Source organism: Bufo bufo, chromosome 3, assembly GCF_905171765.1.
Source record: "Bufo bufo chromosome 3, aBufBuf1.1, whole genome shotgun sequence".
Classification (NCBI taxonomy): Eukaryota; Metazoa; Chordata; class Amphibia; order Anura; family Bufonidae; genus Bufo; species Bufo bufo.
In genome coordinates this window covers 32,874,498-32,888,376 of record NC_053391.1, presented here as the reverse complement: position 1 = coordinate 32,888,376, position 13,879 = coordinate 32,874,498, and the positions used below count along the sequence as shown (strand labels likewise).

The 13,879-nt window shown below is 42.2% G+C and overlaps 1 protein-coding gene across 6 annotated transcripts in view; it reads right to left on the bottom strand.

Moving 5' to 3' along the window:
- Positions 1 to 7,733: 7,733 nt before the first annotated feature.
- Positions 7,734 to 13,879, bottom strand: part of PRDM15 (PR/SET domain 15) — a 68,936-nt gene continuing 62,790 nt past the window's right edge. For all 6 annotated transcript variants that reach the window (XM_040423033.1, XM_040423038.1, XM_040423037.1 and 3 more), the window contains 2 exons: positions 10,698 to 10,904; positions 7,734 to 8,544 (listed from right to left, as the gene is read on the bottom strand). In XM_040423033.1, the coding sequence (XP_040278967.1) occupies positions 8,035 to 8,544; positions 10,698 to 10,904 (717 nt within the window). In that variant the 3' untranslated portion in view covers positions 7,734 to 8,034. The remainder of the gene's footprint in view (positions 8,545 to 10,697; positions 10,905 to 13,879) is intronic.

The following is a 13,879-nucleotide window of genomic DNA, read 5'->3' as shown; positions in this document are numbered from 1 at the left end:
AGGTTAGGAAATGCTCTCCACTCAATACAAAAATCCTCAGAAAAACCTACATTTTTTGTGGATTTCCTGATATTAGATCTTTCCATTACGCATCTAATTAGGTCATCACCAAATATCCAAATATTCCATTTAGATCCTGCAATTAATGAATAAGAAGTTTAGGTCTGATATAAAGCTTGAAACAGTTGGAATTCCATCTACCAATGCGTTTTATAATAGAAGAATCTAAACCTATTTTTGCCGCAAAAGTTGCTGCACCAATGCGAAAAGAATGTGCTGAAATTTTTTGATTTGTATACCCCAAACTTTGTAAACACTTATGTGTTTACAGATAGATTTAGAAGAAAATTTATTAAGTGTAAGCCAATTTGATCAGTCTTAGATTTTTTTATGAATAGTTTAACTTGTTCATTAACAATTAATAAGTCAGAAATGACTAGAGGAGGACCAGAATGTTTATTTTCCGCTGCAATCTCTCCAATTCGGAGAGCGGCAAAAAATGCTAAAGAAAAAGCTGCAGAAAATAAACATTCTTCATAAGCTGAAGAACATACACTGGATAATTGTTTTAACATTCCAACTAATTGATGAACAGATAACGGATTGGTTCTTTCCTTAGGAATTGTAGATCTTTTAATACCTTTAATGATTTGTTTAATTTTAAAATTATTGAATATTGAATTGTGTCCATTCAATTTAAAAAAGAAAGAAATAGCAGATAATCTTTTAGAGATAGATTCAGCTGCTAGTCCTTTTTTCCATAGATAAATTAAAAAAGCGTTGGAATTCTCCAAATTAAATTCCGTGGCTGTTAGTTGACCCATTTCACAGAACTCCTTCCATTCGAACCATGCAGCAGAATAGGCTGCCCATGTATTTTTGGCTAACGAAAAAGTTAACAATTCGTTAGTTATTCTTCTGTAAGACTCCATAAATGATCTGGACAAGGGATTCCTTTCAGAGATGCTTGAGGTGCCATTGCGAAAAATTTCAAGAGCTGCTGACGAGATAAAGCATCAGCAATATTGTTATTTCTTCCTGGAATAAATTTAGCTTTTAACCATATATTAAATTTAAGACAGTGCAATACCAATTTTCGTAGTAAAGAAGATACCAGAGGAGACTTAGATGACAAACAATTTATGGCAAACACCACACCCATGTTGTCTGAACATAATAAAATTTGCCTGTTTTGAAATTCTTTATACCAGATTAATAAAGAAACCATAACAGGGAAGAGTTCAAGAAAAACTAAATTTTTTGAATAATATTTGTTCTCTATCCAAGATTGAGGCCATTTTTCAGCAGACCAGTTATTGTTAAAGAATGCTCCATAACCAATGGCACCTGTATAAAAGGATAGTGTGTCGGAGTCAATAAATTCTTCCTGCCAAATTGTGTGTCCATTGAAGTCCTTCATAAATTGTAACCATATGGTAATATCATCTTTTAATTCCCTTGTTAATCTAATGTGGGAATAAGGAGAAGACTTACCTGCTGTTGCTGCGTAGAGTCTTTTAGAAAAGACCCTTCCCATAGTAATAAAATTTAAGGATCCAAGTAACGACTGTAATTGTTTAAGAGTGTTTTTTTCCTTGCTTACAATTGAAGATAATAGATGAATAGTTTCAGAAATTTTTTCCATAGGAATACTAAATTCCATAGTATCCGTATTGATGAAAATACCTAAAAATTTTAAAGTTGTAGTAGGAAAAACTGTTTTTTCCATAGCCAAAGGTATGTTAAAATAATCAGCCACACCTATGAACTTATGAAGAAGATTCAAACATTCTGGAGTATCCCTATGACTTATGAATAAAAAGTCATCTAGGTAATGTAGAATAAATCCAGAATCAGAATGGACTTCTACTATCCAGTGCAAAAAAGTGGAAAAAGCTTCGAAATAGAAGCAGGATAGAGTAAAAAAAAAAAACATGGGTAAGGCCATATCATAAAAGAACTTATCCAAAAATTTAAAACCAAGAGAATTGTAACCAGTAGGATTTATTGGTAATAATCTGAAAGCAGATTGCTAGCTAAAGCAGATATTAAGAGAGTGTCGACCAGCTTTCTGAAGAAGATTCAAAGCTTGATCAAAAGAAGAATATTTAACACTAGCTTTATTCTTGTCAATTTCATCGTTGAGGGAAGAAAATTTCGGAAAAGATAAATTATGAATGAGGCGATACGAATTACGCTCTTTCTTAGGGACAATAGCTAGAGGAGAAACACGAAAATTAATAAAGGGAGGAGAATCAAAAGGACCCGCTATTCTACCTGCAGAAATTTAAGACCGTATTTTATCCTTAACAATATAGTAACATAGTACATAAGGCCGAAAAAAGACATTTGTCCATCCAGATCGGCCTGTCATCCTACAAGTTGATCCAGAGGAAGGCAAAAAAAAAAAAAAAAACCTGTGAGGTAGAAGCCAATTTTCCTCACTTTAGGGGAATAAAAAATTCCTTCCCGACTCCAATCAGGCAATCAGAATAACTCCCTGGATCAACGACCCCTCTCTAGTAGCTATAGCCTGTAATATTATTACACTCCAGAAATACATCCAGGCCCCTCTTGAATTCCTTTATTGTACTCCCCATCACCACCTCCTCAGGCAGAGAGCTCCATAGTCTCACTGCTCTTAACGTAAAGAATCCTTTTCTATGTTTGTGTACAAACCTTCTTTCCTCCAAACGCAGAGGATGTCCCCTCGTCACAGTCCTGGGGATAAATAGATGATGGGAGAGATCTCTGTACTGCCCCCTGATATATCTTACATTTTTTTTTAACAGAATATGCATTTTCAACAATATCGCAACCCGGACCTAAAAATTGAGGTACATAAAAACCTTTAGAAAAACTATTAAAAAGTAGATTAGCCATCTGTGTGTTTGGATAAGGCTTTAACCACTGGAGCAATCTTTGTAAATTCAGAGGTGTCACCTGGCTTATTTGTATGAAAGTCTCTGATGGAATTTGGAAAATGAATTCCTTGCTTCTTGAAACATTTGTTAACTGGGTGAGGTCCTGCACAGAAGGAACATTCATGGCGATATCTGCAGTTGGATTGCCATCTGCAGAAAGCCTCATTATAGGCAAAACAGATACCTTTTTTGGGATTACTGGGACTTGATTGTTGACGAAAAAGGTAGTTTTTATTAGGGAGCATAAGACTCAACCAAAGCCCAACGTCTTTGTTACCCCAGCTTAAATTCGGATAAACTGCAATCTTCTGACGAAAAGATTTGTCATATGAACACCATCCCATGCCTCCAAAGTTTCTATAAGCTTCTAATATGGAATCTATGTGATAAAAGAGACCGGTACATAATGATGGGTGTTTTTCCCCTAAAACAGCAGCATAGATACAAAATGCCTGGATCCAATTAAGAAATGTTTTTTGTACCGGTTTCTTTTTCTCATCAGATTCGGATTTTTTATCTTTAGACGTTTCATTTTTAACTATTTCATTGGAAGAAGGTAATAAAGAAAATAAATCAATATAGTCCTTCCTCCAGATTTTTTCCTTAATGGCTTGAGGGAGATGAAAACCTAAAGGAGAAACTTGGCAAGCCATGACTTATTTTACTACTGTCTCTTTAATCCCGGAACTGTTTTCTAATTCCGGGACAAAGAGATCAGAAGATTGAAAGGCCCCAAAGGCTGCAACATCTAAGCAAGAGGCATCACTAACCAAACACTGCCATGAAGACCAAGGAACTCTCCAAACAAGTAAGGGACAATGTTGTGGAGAAGTACAAGTCAGGGTTAGGTTATAAAAAAAAATATCCAAATCTTTGATGATCCCCAGGAGCACCATCAAATCTATCATAGTCAAATGGAAAGAACATGGCACAACAGCAAACCTGCCAAGAGACGGCCGCCCACCAAAACTCACAGACCGGGCAAGGAGGGCATTAATCACAGAGGCAGCACAGAGACCTGAGGTAACCCCGGAGGAGCTGCAGAGTTCCAGAGCAGAGACTGGAGTATCTGTACATAGGACGACAATAAGCCGTACGCTCCGTAGAGTTGGGCTTTATGGCAGAGTGGCCAGAAGAAAGCCATTACTGTCAGCTAAAAACTAAAAGGCACGTTGTGAGTTTGCGATAAGACGTGGGAGACTCCTAAAATGTATGGAGGAAGGTGCTCCGGTCTGGTGAGACTAAAATTGAACTTTTCGTCCATCAAAGAAAACGCTATGTCTGGAGCAAACCCAACACATCACTTCACCCAAAGAACACCATCCCCAGAGTGCAACATGGTGGAACTGGGAAACTGGTCAGAGCTGAGGGAAAGATGGATGGTGCTAAATACAGGGATATTCTTGAGCACAACCTGTACCACTCTGTGCCTGATTTGAGGCTCGGACGGAGGTTCACCTTCCAGCAGGACAATGACCCCAAACACACGGCTAATGCTACACTTGAGTGGTTTAAGGGGAAACATGTAAATGTGTTCGAATGGCCGAGTCACAGCCCACATCTCAATCCAATAGAAAATCTGTGGTCAGACTTAAAGACTGCTGTTCACAAGTGCAAACATCCAACCTGAAGGAGCTGGGGCAGTTTTGCCAGGAGGAATGGGCAAAAATCCCAGTGGTAAGAAGTGGCGACTGCTCATAGAGACTTATCCAAAGCGACTTGGAGCTGTGATTGCCGCAAAAGGCGGCTCTACAAAGTATTGACTTTAGGGGGGTGAATAGTTCTGCACATTGACTTTTTCTGTTATTTTGTCCTATTTGTTGTTTGCTTCACAATAAAAAAAAAAATTAAATCTTCAAAGTTGTCGGCATGTTCTGTAAATTACATGATGCAAATCCTCAAACAATCCACATTAATATCAGGTTGTGAGGCGCCAAAATATGAAAAAAGTCAAGGGGGGTGAATACTTTTGCAAGGCACTGTATACAGATGTAGCATCGCTAGCGCTCCTATTTTTTTGCATATTGTTACTTCCCAAGCGCGAGTTCTCCTACTTTTTCCCGAAATGTAACTGCAATACACACCAAGGCCAGTAGATGGCAGCGTCAACCTAAAGTACATAATGACACTACACTATACTATGACCGATCCTCCTCCGCAACCTTCTCCCTGCTCTGGCTATCACCCTCACCGCTTGTTCGTCCCTGTCAGTGTCATGTGTTCAATGATGCCGGTGCAGAGAGTGAACCTGCGGCGGAGGTGGGGAGCCGCACATACCGGACTTCATCCTCCTCCTCTTACCATATACATGTGCTCTGTATATATATATATATATATATATATATATTATACAGTGCTGCCCATAATTATTCATACCCCTGGCAAATTTTGACTTAAAGTTACTTTTATTCAACCAGCAAGTAATTTTTTGACGGCACGTGACATAGGTGTCTCCCAAAAGATAATAAGACGATGTACAAGAGGCATTATTGTGGAAAAAAAAACATTTCTCAGCTTTTATTTACATTTGAGCAAAAAATACAAGATGTTCCGCACTGTGGAAAATCTCAGAGGACGTGGTCGGAAGCCAAAAGTGACACCTGTGTTGGCCAGGAGGATAGTTAGAGAGGTGAAAAGGAATCCAAGGATCACCACCAAGGCCATCCTGGTGAATCTGGGCTCTGCTGGTGGCAATGTCTCAAGGCAGACAATCCAACGGACACTGCACAATGCAGACCAAGGAGGACGCCACTTCTCCAGATAAGGCACAAAAAAGCTTGCTGGGCCTTTGCAAAAGCTCATCTGGACCAATAAGAAGACTTCTGGTCTTCTGTGTTATGGTCAGATGAAACAAAAACTGAATTGTTTGGTCACAATGATGTTTCCTTCATTTGGCGTAAAAAAGGAGAAGCCTTCAACCCAAAGAACACCATCCCCACTGTCAAACTTGGTGGTGGGAACCTAATGCTTTGGGGGTGTTTTTCAGCCAATGGACCAGGGAACCTAATCACAGTAAACGGCACCATGAAAAAAGAGCAATACATGAGGATTCTCACCGACAACATCCGGCAGTCTGCAGAGAAACTTGGCCTTGGGCACCAGTGGACATTTCAGCATGACAATGACCCAAAACACACAGCAAAAGTGGTGAAGAAATGGTTAGCAGACAACAACATTAACGTTTTGGAGTGGCCAAGCCAGAGTCCAGACTTGAATCCAATTGAGAATCTGTGGAGGGAGCTAAAGATCAGGGTGATGGCAAGAAGACCCTCCAACCTGAAAGATCTGGAGCTCATTGCTAAAGATGAATGGGCAAAAATACCTGTGGAGACCTGCAAAAAGCTGGTCTGCAATTATAGGAAGCGTCTGATTGCTGTAATAGCCAATAAAGGCTTTTCTATTGATTATTGAGAAGGGTAGGAATCATTTTGAACTGGACACTTTTTGCTCAAATGTAAATAAAAGCTGAGAATTTTTTTTTTTCCCCACAATAATGCCTCTTGTACATCGTCTTATTATCTTTTGGGAGACGCCTATGTCATTTCCCGTCAAAAGATTACTTTCTGGTTGAATAAAAGTAACTTTAAGTCAAAATTTGCCAGGGGTACGAATAATTATGGGCAGCACTGTATATCAACGCAAAATGGCAGCACAGGCACAAGAGGCATTATTGTGGAAAAAAAACATTTCTCAGCTTTTTTGAGTATTAATTGTTGGCTGCGTGTCCTGTACCAGTGATCTACTGGACTCAGAGGGCCACTACTTGTGGCCGGGGAGTCTCGGTGTGCCCACGGAGTCTCGGTGTGCCCACAATAATGGGTTGTATACGTATCGTCTTATACTGAGACAGACCTCTGCACAGGACAACCACCAAATGTATACTAGGTACTATGCAATAAAACAATATATGTAAATAGGAAAAATGCAAAAATAATAATTTAAAAATTAATGCAAGTTTTTCAAATTGCGCCATATATTGTGAATCCTGTTATACAGTAGTTGCTGATTTAGAGTAGGGATGAGGGTAGCCGGTATCAGGGATGAAGCGGTTCCGTCACCACCGGAGATAATTTGAGCTCCGACAGCGGGAAAAGCATAGGAAATAGTAATGTCGCTATAGTTCCCTCCGGTGACGGAGAAGGGTTAGGCATGCAGTTCCATGCGCCATCTGGTGTTCGCAAACCTGAATTGCACCCTGAATTTTCTCACAAGTCTATTTAAGCACTTCGGGTTTGGTAATGAAATTGGATATCGCTATGCGCTCACGCGAGTCTGATGGGAGCGCCAGCGATGCTACATCTGTATGTGGACCACTAGGTGCTGGACTGGATGCTCCACTGGTCATAGACTGTTTTGTATCCACGCTCTGCAGAGAGATGTGTAATTTATTAGAATAAACCATGTGACGCACATCGGCGACAATAAATAAAATTTCACGTGGTGGAAAAAAATAAAGTAAAAATCTGTATGATAATCATTTGCTCCATGATCAGACCTGGGGGAGAAAAAATAATCACCAGTACATAGAAGATTTGACGACAACCAATATGGCCGCCATTACAGCTCCCATCTTTTCCAGACTTCTGACTTTCCATGCAGATCAGCATTCTTGAAAAGTGTGTGACAACCACTGTGGGATCTGTCATGGCAGCCATACTGGTTGTTACCCAGCTTTTCCAGGATCCTGTCTAATTGTGCATGGAAATCTAGGAAGAGGATCCATACAGGAGTCCATACATGGCTTCCATTACTGTCCCATGATTGGCTGTCACCCAGCTTTTCTAGAACCCAGATCTGCCGATTTTGCACCAATCCTGTAATACCATTCGAGCAGGAGTCTGGGAAAGCTGGGTGACAAACGATATGTATACCATTACATCTTCCATACTGGTGGTCACTGGAGATTTTTATATGTTTATTTTTTTTATTTTTAAAGGGGAAATGTCCTTTAAACGTCATTAAATTTAATACTGAGATTTATTTCATGGTCGTCTCGACCTCTTGATTTCCACAATCTCATGATGTCATCAGGCAAAAAAAAAAAAAAAAAGTCTGATTATTAATTAACCGTTAGTCCAGTTCATAGCTTAGTCGGCGACTAATTGATAGCTTAGTAACTGTACATCTGTTCTTGTGAGTCCGCTTCACCCGCTTGTCCGGTCTGTGCGGGAGAAGTGTGCGGCTCCTGGTCCGTTTGCTCCGAGGCCGGTTCTTCCTCCGTTGGAGGCGGAGTTTCCCCCACAGGTACCGCCCTCCACGTCAGAGGTCCCTCGGTCGCGATCTGCCCTCCCAGCGGTGCAATGGAGTTCACGAAGGTGGTGAGGTTGATGAAGTGGGCGACGGGATGAGGCCCGGCAGCTTCCGGCGCTGCCGTTATTGCCAGCTCGGCTGGCCGGTTGTGAAGCACGGCGCTGTCGCTCACGGCGTCGAAGGTCACAGTCAATATGGAGCTGTCGAGCTGGAGCTGGCGGTCAGGAGCCGTCAAGTGGCCCACCGCCACTGGCTGCAAGCTGGCAAACTGTGCCCCTGCCGTGGTGGTGATAGGAGTGACCGTTATGTTGGTTAATCCCACGGTGCACGATGGGACGGAGACATTTCCGTCGCTGATCATCACCACAACCTAAAAGACAGATATGTTTTTAAAAATAAACGCAAAAGGGGCAGAACTGTGCTGTCTATGTTCTAGAGCGCTAGCACGCCCATTACAATTGTGACCTCAACACCCCCTTTAATTATGCCAGTGTACCTCCTGTTGCCAATGTTGTCAGAGCCCCGCCCCCTGTACATGCTAGTGCAACAATAGTCATCATTGCACCCAAGATCTCAGAGCAATGCTGCAGGCACGAGATTGACCGGGCCTGGGCAAGATGTCTGGCCCTGGCAATCAAAGGGGTGAAGGGGGCCCCTCATCGTTGGTTAACTCTAAGGCCCCTTTCACACGGGTGAGATTTCCGCGCGGGTGCAATGCATTGCACCCGCACTGAATCCGGACCCATTCATTTCTATGGGGCTGTGCACATGAGCGGTGATTTTCACGCATCACTTGTGCGTTGCGTAAAAATTGCAGCATGTTCCTCTTTGTGCGTTTTTCACGTAACGCAGGCCCCATAGAAATGAATGGGGTTGCGTGAAAATCGCAAGCAAGTGCGGATGCGGTGCGATTTTCACGCACGGTTGCTAGGAGACGATCGGGATGGGGACCCAATCATTATTATTTCCCCTTATAACATGGTTATAAGGGAAAATAATAGCATTCTGAATACAGACTGCATAGTACAATAGCGCTGGAGGGGTTAAAAAATAAATAATTTAACTCACCTTAATCCACTTGTTCACGCAGCCGGCATCTCTTCTGTCTTGTTCTGTGAGGAAAAGGACCTTTGATGACGTCACTACGCTCATCACATGGTCCATCACATGATCTTTTACCATGGTGATGGATCATGTGACGGACCATGCGATGAGCGTAGTGACGTCATCAAAGGTCCTTTTCCTCACAGAACAAGACAGAAGAGATGCCGGCTGCGCAAACAAGTGGATTAAGGTGAGTTAAATTATTTTTTTTTAACCCCTCCAGCCCTATTGTACTATGCATTCTGTATTCAGAATGCTATTATTTTCCCTTATAACCATGTTATAAGGGGAAATACAATCTACAGAACCTTGAACCCAAACCTGAACTTCTGTGAAGAAGTTCGGGTCTGGGTACCACAGTCAGTTTTTTATCACGCGCATGCAAAACACATTGCACCCGTGCGATAAAAACTGAACAACGGAACCGAATCGCAGTCATAACTGACTGCAATTGCGTACCTATTCGCGCGGGTTAGCCGCAATGCACCGGGACGCATCCGGACACGCTCGTCTGCAAGGGGCCTAATGAATGAATCGATTCACACATCTCTAATTCTTAACTACAGGTGGTTATACTCCAGTGACATCCAGAGCTGTATTCCCAATTCTGCTTGTGGTCAGAGACATCTCAACAGACCCACCCTGAGAAACTTTGTGGGGCCTCTGGGATGCACCCTGTTGCACTGCATTTTGTAAAATTCAGGTGGGATTTGTAAATGCAGCTCTAGATGCGAATGGAGTAGAAGAAAGGATATAATTAAGAAGTAGTGGAATCCATTAAAAGGACCCTTCAGTAGTCACGTGTTTTAGTAAATACTTTTACTGTTATGGAGCTCTGCTTTGTGCTGTTACTATTAGGCCTCGTTCACATTTCCATGTCAGTGTCACGTCCGTAAAAAAAGAAGAAGAAAAAAAAAAAAAGTATGCGTTTCATCCGTGAAGGATCCGTATGTTCGTTTTTACCCTCCATGTGTCATCCGTAATTCTCTGAAGTTGCTCAGCTCAAAATTAATTTCCAAAGAATCTCCTATCGGTCTTCAGTAAAAAGCGGACGCAACACTGATGCCATCCGTGTTGTGTCAGTGATTTTCATGGACCCGTAGACTTCAAATGGGCGTGCTTGGTCCGCATCACGGATCAAAGTAGTGCACGTGCCTGTTTTTTTTTTACTAACCCACGGTCAGTAAAAAAATACTGAAATGTGAACAAACACATTTAAATCAATGGGTACGGGTGCACACGTCAGTGAAAAACGGAAATGTGAACGAGGCCTTATTCCTCCTGGAAACTCATGATTATATGCACAACTTGGTGTTACCATTCCCCTTATTAATGGGGGGCGTCTCTACACATGCCGGCAGCGTCACCATGTACATCACTTGTATCTCTACCCCAGCACACAGGAGGACAGTCGCTGACCTGTTGCAGGGTCTCTACGGCGGAGCCGTCCTCTCCATTGCCACTGCTGAATTCCACCTCCTTGTTACCATACTGTGTAAACTGGGAGTCCCCGTGCACTGGCTCCTCCACCCCGCCTCTGGCCTTGACATGCTGTGTGTGAGCGGTCACCAGCCGTAGCGGTTTACTCCTTGGCATTTCTTCTTCGTCCTCTTCATCTAACACTGGCTGTGAGGAGACAAAACCATCCACATTACAGTCACCGGGTAAATGGAACAGGGAACACTGAGGAGGGAGCCAAATCCCTGCCATAGACCAAGGTGAATACAATGATACAATTCTAGTAGCCGGCAGTCACCACTAGGAGGAGCTCACTGTACAATACTGTGTTCATTGTATGTATGCAAAGGGCTCCATCTAGTGGTGGCTGAAGGCAGACAGAAATTTGTAAAAAAAAAATATCCCATACAGAGGTTGTGGATTGCTGTGCCCTATAAATATATACTATTTGTGAGATAATCAGCACAGAGCACTGGATTGAGTCAAGTTAAAATGAGTTTCCACCACTGAGCAACATTTAGTTAAAGGGGTTCTCTGGACTACAGATATTGAGAACTTATCCGCCGTAAAGAACATCAATAGTATTGAGCGAATCAAAGTATCCAAATGGACTTCGATCCGAATTTCAGGGAAAATTTTATATTCCACGAAGATAAACAATTAGAACTTTCAGGGGTTAAAAAATAAATAAATCATACTCATCTCATCCATTTGAGCGCAAAGAGGCCGCAGCAGCCATCTTGATTGAAGATAGTGCGTGAAATCTCCGGCACAGGATCTTCAATCAAGATGGCCAAAAAGGCCTCTTCTTCACGATCAAATGGATGAGGTATTATTTTTTTTTTTTTTTCACGATTAACTCCTGAAAGCCCTAATTGTTTATCTCAGATGCCGCGATGCGCTGGATGTTATACAGTGTACAGAGCTAGAGGCAGACAGCTCCATACCCTGCGTAGTGGCCATGCCGGGTACTGCAGCAGACTTTAAAAAAATGCGGGTATTCAAATTTACTATCCTCCACACCGCTGTCTTCTCAGCAGTGTATGGACTGTACACTTTATGAATGGGGCCGCAGAGAACGGAGTACGGGCAGGAGCACATATTGCTGATCCTGCCTGTGCCCCCCCCCATAGGTTTACTAAATCCTGGCATAGCACATGGGTACCCTGTGCTATGCCAGGTTTAGCTGAGCGGAGCAAGCGCCTGCTAAGCCAGGAGTCCTGCATGTGCGCTTTCAGCACAGCGGAGCCGGCACAGGGTACAGAGAGATGAGGTATAATGGAGAGACCCGCACCTGTTCTGTGTTTCTGACCCGCACCTGATTTTGGCTCCAATCACTGATCAAACACTGACTGTGTGAAAGCAGCCTTTCGGAAATTACTTGAAAGAATTCCCCTTTTAAGGTCAGTGTCCTAGGATTATTTAACAAATAAGACGCCTGTCCCAATGCACAATTCTATTTAAAGGGGTCCTGTGGGATTTCCGTATTGATGACCTATCCCGCCAACCAGCTGTATGAGAAGACTGCAGCACTGTGGCCTCCTCACTCATTTTTTCAACCAGTGCAATTATGTCGCATTTTAAAAACGGCACAAAATTTTGCTTTTTGCTGACACAAGCGAGACGTTTTCTCATTTGTTAACACGCCTTCCTGTAACCACCGGTAATTAATTTTTCAGTTTGCTCAGACAATGCCTTTTAAATTGGTCATCCATTGTTATAAAATATTTAAAAAAATGACATTTACAGTGGATATAAAAAGTCTACACACCCCTGTTAAAGTGTCAGGTTTCTGTGATGTAAAAAAAATGAGACAAAGATAAATAATTTCAAAACTTTTTCCACCTTTAATGTGACCTATAAACTGTACAACTCAATTGAAAAACAAACTGAAATCTTTTCGGTGGAGGGAAGAAAAAATATAAAAATAAAATAATATGGTTGCACAAGTGTGCACACCCTTAAACTAATACTTTGTTGAAGCACCTTTTGATTTTATTCCAGCACTCAGTCTTTTGGGTATGAGTCTATCAGCATGGCACATTTTGACTTGGCAGGATTTGCCCACTCTTCTTTGCAAAAACACTCCAAATCTGTCAGATTGCGAGGGCAGAGCATGAATTGCTCCGATGCTCCTGTCAGGGGGTCTGCCGGGGTGAAAATGGAGGTATGTCCGGGTTCAACTCTGTACCCGGACAACCCCTTTAACTAAGGCCCCAGTTCCAGCTGAAGAAGAACAGCCCCTTGGCATGATGCTGCCCCCACCATGCTTCACTGTGGGTATGGTGTTCTTTTGGTGATGTGCAGTGTTGTTTTTGCGCCAAACATATCTTTTGGAATTACGGCCAAAAAGTTCAACCTTGGTTTCATCCGACCATAACACCTTTTCCCACATGTTTTTGGGAGACTTCAGATGTGTGTTTGCAAAATGTAGCCTGGCTTGGATGTTTTTCTTCATAAGAAAAGGCTTTCGTCTTGCCACTCTGCCCCATAGCCCAGACATATGAAGAATACGGGAGATTGTTGTCACATGGACCACACATCCAGGACTTGCCAGATATTCCTGCAGCTCCTTTAATGTTGCTGTAGGCCTCTTGGTCGCCTCCCAGACCAGTTTTCTTCTTGTCTTTTCATCAATTTTGGAGGGACGTCCAGTTCTTGGTGATGTCACTGTTGTGCCATATTTTCTCCACTTGATGATGACGGTCTTCACTGTGATCCATGGTATATCTAATGCCTCTGAAAGTCTTTTGTACCCTTCTCCTGACTGATACCTTCTAACAATGAGATCCCTCTGATGCTTTGGAAGCTCTCTGTGGACCATGGCTTCTGCTGTGGGATGCGACTAAGAAAATTTCAGGAAAGACCAACTACAGACATCCCAACCTGCAAAAACTCATTTCAGGGAGGTGCACTTCTCATTTCAGGGAGGTTTTCTTTTTTTTTCTTTCACAAACTTTTTACTACATTTTCCAGACATATGCAGTATCTGCACACTTTGCTCTATGGTGTGGAGGACGGGGCTCATTACCCTGCCCCAAATTATCATATTTATGTATATGATTAAAGGGATTCTGTCACCACCTATAAGCCCTGTGAGCTAAACATCTGCTCATGTCCGGGGCAGCATTCTGATTTCTAAG